This window comes from Malurus melanocephalus, unplaced genomic scaffold (genome assembly GCF_030028575.1).
Source record: "Malurus melanocephalus ecotype Western Australia unplaced genomic scaffold, MMel_1.1 scaffold_941, whole genome shotgun sequence".
Lineage (NCBI taxonomy): Eukaryota > Metazoa > Chordata > Aves > Passeriformes > Maluridae > Malurus > Malurus melanocephalus.
Genome location: NW_026624173.1, coordinates 26,782 through 35,214, shown reverse-complemented (window position 1 = coordinate 35,214; position 8,433 = coordinate 26,782). Strand labels below are relative to the sequence as shown.

Genomic DNA, 8,433 nt, shown 5'->3' with positions numbered 1-8,433 from the left:
CCGGCAGCAGCGCCCGGCCGCAGGCTGCAGTACCCGGCCCAGCTGGTCAGCGAGGCGCTGGAGGACGCCTTCAAGGCCATGGAAGATGATGGTCAGCCCGAAGGGGAGCCCACGCTCAGCGCCACCTGGGATGCTCTCAGCCCCGTTTTCCCCKCAGGGGTTTGTGGAGGGGCTGTGTCAGAGGGGCCCGGGGAAGAGCCAGAGCTCTCCGAGGGCTCTGAGGATGGAGACAGCCCTGCAGCAGAGGAGAGGGTCGGGGAAGCCGTGCTCCAGGGACTGGGCAGAACCGCGTCCCCACTGGGCGTGACCACTTCCTTGAGTGCCGCAGGGAGCCGGGAGGATTTGGGAGCCTGGGAGGAGGAGGAGGAGGAACCTGCTGTGCAGAGCCCGAGGGATGCACAAGTGGAGGCCCAGGAAGAGGACAGGGATCTCCCAGGACAGGCAGTGACYRSCTGGGAAAAGCCAGAGCAAGAGGAGGACAGGGCAGAGACCTCAAGCACAGAGCCTTCACACCCCTCAGAGGATGAGGAGGAGGAGGAGAGGGCACCCCACAGCCCCTGTGAGGAGAATGGAGATTTCCAGGGAGAAGAGGAGTGTCTGCAAAGAGAAGTGGAAGCTGCTTATGCTCTCCCTGTGGAAAGCCACCTGGTTTTGCCCACAAAAGGTCACCTGGAGGAGGATTTCACTGACGCAGAGCAGGAAAAGTCTGAGCAGCAGAAAATGCCCACGTGTGAKACTGCAGAGGAGGAGAGAGGACAGCAGCTGTGCCCAGAGCAGGAGCCTTTCAGTGCCCATGAGGCCACCCCAGCAGAGGAGGGTTCGTCAGGAACTGAAGAAGATGCTGTGGGAGGGGAGGACACAGGCAGTGTGAAAGATGGTGAGGGAGAAAAGGGAGAGGCCACCACGGAGGGGCTGGGAAGGGAGGAGCATGGGGCAGGAGAGGACCCTGAGGTAAGAGAGGATCACACAGAAGGAGAGGACTCCAAGCCAGGAGATCATGGGGCAGGAGAAGGCTCTGAGGCAGGAGAGGATCCTGAGGCAGGAGAGGATCCCAGGGCAGGAGAAGATCTTGAAGCAGGAGAGGATCCTGAGGCTGGAGAAAATCTTGAGGCTGGAGAAAATCTTGAGGCAGGTGAGGATCTCAAGGGTGGAGAGGATCCTGAGGCAGGAGAGGATCCTGAGGCAGGAGAGGATCCTGAGGCAGGAGAGGATCCCAGGGCAGGGGAAGATCTTGAAGCAGGAGAGGATCCTGAGGCTGGAGAGGATCCCAAGATTGGAGAGGATCCCAGGGCAAGAGAGGATCTTGAAGCAGGAGAGGATTCCAGGCCAGGAGAAGATCTCTGGGCAGGAGAGAATCTCAGGGCAGGAGAGGATCCCAAGGCAGGAGAAGGCTCTGAGGCTGGAGAGGATCCCAGGGCAGGAGAGGATCTCAAGGCTGGAGAAGATCTTGAAGCAGGAGAGGATCTTGAGGCAGGAGAGGTTCCTGAGGCAGGAGAGGATTCCAGGGCAGGAGAGGGCTCTGAGGCAGGAGAGGATCCCGAGGCTGGAGAAAATCTTGAGGCTGGAGAAAATCTTGAGGCAGGAGAGGATCTCGAGGCTGGAGAAGGCTCTGAGGCAGGAGAGGATCCCGAGGCTGGAGAAAATCTWGAGGCAGGAGAAGATCTCGAGGGTGGAGAGGATCCCAGGGCAGGAGAGGATCCCGAGGCAGGTGAGGATCTTGAAGCAGGTGATGCTGAGGGAGGTGACACCCCGGGGTGGGAGAGCAGAGCCCCAGAGGAGCCTGAGGACCTGCAGGAGGAACAGGAGGAGCCRGAGCCAGGAGAGGAGCCCTGSRCWSYRGGGMATGGTGACAATGGCCAAGAGCCCTGYCCAGAGGACTGGGAGGTGACAGCAGAGGACACAGAAAGGGCTTTAGGGATAGAAGAGCCATCCTGGGCAGATGACACCCCAAGCAGCACAGAAAGACTGGAAAGCCAGGAGAGAGATGGCGCATGGCCAGCAGAGCTGGAAGAAGCCCAGGAAGATGATGAAGAAGATGCCAAGAGGCAGGAGATGAGCCAGCAACAGCCACTGCCAGGGGCTGAGCCAGCACCGGAGCTGGCAAGGAACGAGCAGCAGGCAGAGCCAGCCCCAGCCTCTCCAGGAGCCCCCGGGGCAGGGCACAGCCAGGCCCAGGCTCCGGAGGAGCTGTGGGAGGTGCAGGGTGAGGATGATGATGATGATGATGATGATGATGGGCTCAGCTCAGAGCCCACGGCGCTGCAGCAGGTGCCAGGTGACAGCATGGAGAGCAGCGAGTGGGCACAGGAGGAGGTCCCTGGACAGCCAGAGCTCAGCCAGGGCAGTGGCAGGAGGGTGGAGCTGGAGGATACCCTGCCTGACAGCACCCCTTTGCACCTCTATGAGGGAGAGATGCTGGCTGTGGGTGCACCCAGCCAATGTCCTGAGACTGAGGACACCACAGACACAGCTCAGGAGGGTGAAGAGAGKGACAAACCACCCACTCCCACCGTGACACAGAGCCCCAAAGAGGAGCCAGCACTGGAGGTGGCAGAAGGTASCGAGGAAGAGGAAGGTTACTTCATGGTCTCTGCTCCCAGCCAAGACATGTCCAACGCGGAGGAAACCGAGATCTGCGAGGACTTTGAAGAAATTAAAGTTGAAGCAACTGAAAGCAGCCAGGATGATCTGGGGGCTCCTGGAGAAGCATCTCCAGTGCCAGAGGGCGAAGGGCACCTTGAGGCGTTCGTTGGGGAAGCCGATGAAGACATGGAGATGCCCACAGAAGAACCCAAAATGCCAAAGGGTGAGGGTGAGGATGAGGATGAGGATGAGGACAACACTGCTGAGCTGGAGGAAGGCCCAGCTGTGCCTGAAGCAAATTCCAGCGGTCTGGGGGCCGTGGGACCATTAGCAGGAGGTACTGAGGAGCCAGCCCAGGGTGCCACCGGAGCATGGGAAGGACCGGAGCATTTGGAAGTTTTGGCTGCTGAGTCAGATGAGGAGCTGCACAACCCCATAAAGCTGGAGAACAACGCCAGACCCTGCAGCCTGGGGCTGGTGGAGCAGGATGAGGTGGATGAGGATGAGGATGAGCCCAGCATGGCTCTCTGTGACACAGCCAAAGCCACCTCTCCAGCAGAGCTCCWKGCAGTGCCYGACRGAGCGGAGCAGCCGCTGGAAGAGCAGCTGCCCTTGGAGGAGGAAGCACTGGACAGTGACAGAGCTCCTTCAGCCAGGATTGAGCAGCCCCCCGAAGCCAAATCCCCTCAGCTGGGCTCTGTGCCGGAGCAGGGGGCTTTTCCAGAGGTGACTCAGGATATCCCCGACACTTCTGTTCTCTCTGCAGAGGTGCCAGYGGACCTCATGAAAGACTCGGATATTTTGGAAATCGTTGAGCAGGCCCTGGAATTCAACCAGGAGCTGATGGGGGTGAGAGCAGCCGAGGGTGGGCAGCAGGGTCCTGGCAGGACCGGGCTCTCCCAGGATGCAGGGGATGAATCCTCAGCTGCCTCATCCAGCGAGGAAGAGCCGACAGTGCAGGAGGCAGCCGGAGATGCAGTGCTGGATATGAAATGTCCAGTCCGGGCTGAGAACGGGCTGCACCGGGAGAACAGCCTGGAGGACCTGGCTGAATTCACCGAGGAGGTGCTGAACGGCATCGCCAGCACGGCACCGGCACAGGAGCTGCCCACGGAGACCGCAGACCCCTCGGTGGAGATGCCACCGCAGTCCCCAACCCCCGGGGATGGCATTGCCACCAAGCTGGGGGACGCCACCCTGAGAGGGAAGCACGGTGGAGCTGACCCSAGCCCCGTGCCCTCTGCTCTGGGGGAGGATGTCCTGTGCCTCATGTCTGACCAGCCACCAGCGTGTCGGCTCAGAGCTGAGCAGGAGCCCTGGTCCTCAGGGGACGAGTGACAGCAGGAGAGGGGACCCCTCTGGTAGCCCCTTTGTACCCCCACTTGTCCCACCCACCACCCTCATTCTCCCCGATCTCCTCATGGTTTATAACATGTTTGTGTGGATTTTTTGCACCCCGTTTCAGAGTGAAGAACCACCAAGTTTCTTTCCACCCCGCAGCCCACCCAAATCCGCATGCTTGCTCCRGGACCCCCTGCTTCATTTCCAACTCCTCTGGGTGGGTTGCCGTGGCTGTATTTAATTTAAAATCTGTGTTTCCCCCCCTCTCCCTGCAATCTTCCCCATTCCACTCCCCCAGCATTTGCCCCAGGAAGCCCAGCTGGAGGCTGGGGACCCCCACCACACTTGGGGTGACATCACCCTGGGGTCCCCAGGCCACCCCTGGGGGCTGAGCCACGCTGGATGTATCCGCTGCCTCGATCAATTAATTTAATAAAGCCTCATCCTCCYACTCAGAGCCCCAGCTCTCCTCACTCTGGGGGGAGGGGGCAGCAGCTCAGCAGGGCTGGGGAGGTGGGAAGGGCATGGCCTGGGGCAGGGGGGGCTGTGATTCCAGGCTGCTTTTGGCTATCAAAGTGCACTTGTGGCCATCCATCAGCACGGGCTGGGGTCCCTGGGATGATGCTCCCCCATCTCCAGGGCAATGCACACCCCCGGAGCAACGTGGCAGCACCCCTGAGGTGATGCAGAACCCCAGGGCGATGCAGCCCACCGGGGCAATGTCCCCGGGATGATGATTCCCCATCTTCAGGGTGATGTAGCCCACCGGGGCAATGCCCCCGGGATGATGGTTGCCCATCTCAAGGGTGGTGCAGCCCATCGGGATGATGAATCCCCGTTTTTTCAGGGTGATGTAGCCCACCGGGGCAATGCTCCCAGGATGATGCTCCCCATTTCCCAGGGTGATGCAGACCCCCGGGACAATGCAGCCCACCAGGGCAATGCCTCCGGGACGATGCTCCCCCATCTCAAGACGGATGCAGACCCCCAGGGCGATGCAGCCCACCGGGCAATGCCCCCGGGACGATTCTCCCCCGTTCCCAGGGTGATGCAGACCACCAGACAATGCCCGCAGGACGATGATTCCCCATCCCCAGGGTGATGCAGCCCACCAGGGCAATGCCCCCAGGACGATTCTCCCCCTTTCCCAGGGTGATGCAGACCCCCGGGACAATGCAGCCCACCAGGGCAATGCCTCCGGGACGATGCTCCCCCATCTCAAGACGGATGCAGACCCCCAGGGCGATGCAGCCCACCGGGCAATGCCCCCGGGACGATTCTCCCCCGTTCTCAGGGTGATGCAGACCCCCGGGGCAATGCCCCCAAGACGATKCTCCCCCATCCCCAGGATGATGCAGCCCACCGGACAATGCTCCCAGGATGATGCTCCCATTCCCAGGATGATGCCGCCCCCCGAGGCGATGCTCCCCCATCCCCGGGGCCCCGCAGATGCCACTCGGAGCTCGCTGCTGGCCAGGAACTTCCCCAGCTTCCGCCTGGGCTGCCGGCAGGAGCGGGGCGCGATGCCAGCCCATCCCACCCGATGCCCGTGCCAGCAGCACTGGCCGCTTTTCCTGCGGGCAGTGGGCAGAGTGCCCGCAGAACAACCCGCGGATCGCGGCCTCGGCAGCTCCGGAACCCCGGCACTGCGGCGGGGACCCCATCATCCCGGGGTTCGGGGGGGCTGTGAGCAACCGGAGGGGCTCAATCGCCCCGTTGTGCAGCCGGGCGTGGGGACGGCGCGGGAAGAGCCGCATAAATCAAYCTCCGGATGAAGAATGGGCTCCTTTATGCCGGGCAAAGGGCTGAGTCACCCCGGGCGAGGGGACGCGGTGACTCGAGTGGCCATGGCATCCCTGGGGACAGCCAGCATCGCACCCACGGGTGCGTTCAGCACCGCTCCTCGAGTGCTGCCCGCCTGGCTGGCCCCGGCGCTTGCCCACACGCCGGATTTAGCTCGGTCATTCCCGTGCCAACCCCACAGRGATGCCCGGAGCCAGGGACCGATAAGAGCCCAGCGTTTATCTGCCTTTCTCCCTGCGAAGCCCCCGGCCCCCTCCCCTGCCCTGAAGGCGACAGTTTCCTTTTAAGGTGAAACTCCAACGGATCCAAACACCGTAACAAAAAAAAAAAAAATCCCCCTCTGATGAGTTTAATCAGGCGTCGAGTCTGCGTTCAATCAGCCCCTGGCCCAAGGCACCTCGGGGTGCCTGGGCAGCATCAGCTCCAGCAGCCGAGCCCCACCGAGGGGTCCCCAAAATCGGGGGTCCCCGGGCCAGGAGAGGGGTGGAGGGTGTTGAGGAGGAGATGGAGATGGMGATGGAGATGGCGCGGGCGAGGCTTCGCCGTGCGGGGGGTGACATTCCTGCCGAAATGAATCCACATTCCAGCCGGTGCTGACAGAGTGATGAGGGGGGACAGATGGCGGGGGGAGCGGGAGCCCCTTCTTCCCCGCCAGGAGGAGGAGGAGGAGGAGGATGGGATGAAGTGCTGAGGTCTGGGAGTCAGCCGGGCGGGGGTGGGGGAGGCTGCCAGGGCCTCTGGAATCCTCTGGAATCCTCCAGAAAATCCCGGTGAGGCTCGTCCAGGTCTGGTGAGTGCYCGAGGGAGTGTAAAGTAACGGGACAAGAGTGGACTGAGTGTCCCTGGTGTGACTGAGTGTGTCCCAACAGCATCAAGAGGGGCACTGATGGCACCAAAAGTGTCCCCAACAGCACAATGTGTCCCCAGAGGGACTGAGTGTGTCCCAATAGAATCAAATGTGTCACTGATGGGACCGGATGTGTCACCAAAGGGACCGAGTGTGTCCCAACAAGATTAAATGTGTCATTGATGGGACTGGATGTGTCCTCAAAGGGACTGAGTGTGTCCCAACAAGATTAAATGTGTCATTGATGGGACTGGATGTGTCCCCAAAGGGACTGCATTTGTCCCAAAGGGATCAAGTGTGTCCCCAGTGAAATCTAGTGTGTCCCCAACAGATCAAGTGTGTCCCCAGTGGGACTGAGTGTGTCCCCAACAGGACTGAATGTGTCCCTGATGGGACCGATCCTGTTCCCAATGAGATCAAGGATATCCCTCATGGGAGATGTCAAGAGTGTCCCCAGGGGGACCAGGACTATCCCTCAGCACTGTGACTACAACAGGACCAAAAGTGACCCTGAGGGGACCAAACATGACCCTGGGGAGAGACCAGTGTGCCATGATCACCCTGGCTGGGGCTGCAGCTCAGACCCCACTGGGCACATCTCCCCTGACCCCAAATCCAACAGACYCAGCCAGGGMGTTTRGGRCCCCAYGRGCAGCACCCCCTGTCCCACCCCCAYCAAAATGCWGATTTTGGGAACCTCGCTGCCTTCAGGGGCTGCCAAGAGAAATGGAAGCGCCCTGCTCACACCCGGGGGGCACAGSAGTGTGCGAGGGGGGCAGGGGGTCCTGGAGGAGCTCCTTATTGTCTGGGCTGGAGCTTTTTGAGACCCTGGAGTCACTCAGAGCATCCCAGAGCCACCCGGAGCCCCTCACAGCCCCTGCTCCCCCTGCAGCCTGGCCCCCCGCCAGCCAGGGAAGGGTTTTGTTTCCGTCCGGGCTGGGCGAGGGGAGTTTCAATGGATCCCACACAAAAACTCCCTGTGGGGTGAGCCCGCGCCGGGACAGGGAGGGGGGACGAGGCGGGATGACCTCAGCGATGACTTCATTCCGCTCTCAGCTCCCAAAATCCATGGGAACCTTATAAGGAAAGGACTAAAAATACAGCGGGAGGGACGCGGAGAGCCCCGGCTCCCCCCTCCCCAAAATGAACCCTTGCGGATGCCAAAGGCAGGCGAGCAGGAGCCACGCTGGGGCCACCAGAGCCCGCCGGGGCTGCTCCCAAGGGGGACCCACAATCGATAGGGACCCCAAAATCCCCACGGGAGAGGCGGGCTGGTCCCTTATGCGAGATGCGGGCTGTGGGACGGGGGCATCAGCRCCGTGTCCCTTCCCGTGTCACCTCYGGGGACATGCCAGCAGCGGGGTGTGGCTCGGCCACTCTGCCGCCCGCCCTTCACCCGGGTCAGACCCCCGGGAATAGCTCTGGCCGGCTAAAATCAGCTCTGGCCCGGCTCGGGGGGCTCGCCCAGCTGCCGGGTCGCGACCTCCCCCGCGACCTCCCTGCGACAGCTGCTGCCAGCCCGGGGCGGTGCGGATGCCTGGGGACCGAGCCCGGGGGCAATCCCGCCGGGAATGCGCGCCTGGAGCCGTCCGTCAGCAGCGGGGAGGACGGCGGGGTCCCGGGGATGATGAATCCCCCTTGGGATGATGTTCCCCTACCCCTGAGGCGATGCCCTCCTATCCACGGGATAATGAATCCCCTGGGGATAATGATCCCCCCATCCCTGGGGTGATGAATCCCCCAAATCTGGGGTGACGCTGTCCTGTGATGAATCCTCCTGGGGTGATTCTTCCCCATTCCTGGGCCGATAAATTCCCCTTTGGATGACATTCTCCCATCCCTGTGGTGATGCAGCCCCC

General features: G+C 61.8%; 1 protein-coding gene across 1 annotated transcript in view; it reads left to right on the top strand.

The window, feature by feature from the left end:
- Nucleotides 1-4,367, top strand: part of NES (nestin) — a 9,924-nt gene extending 5,557 nt beyond the window's left edge. The window contains exon 5 of the mRNA XM_057386255.1: nt 8-4,367. Coding sequence (XP_057242238.1) covers nt 8-3,921 — 3,914 coding nt within the window. The 3' untranslated portion in view covers nt 3,922-4,367. The remainder of the gene's footprint in view (nt 1-7) is intronic.
- Nucleotides 4,368-8,433: the final 4,066 nt, after the last annotated feature.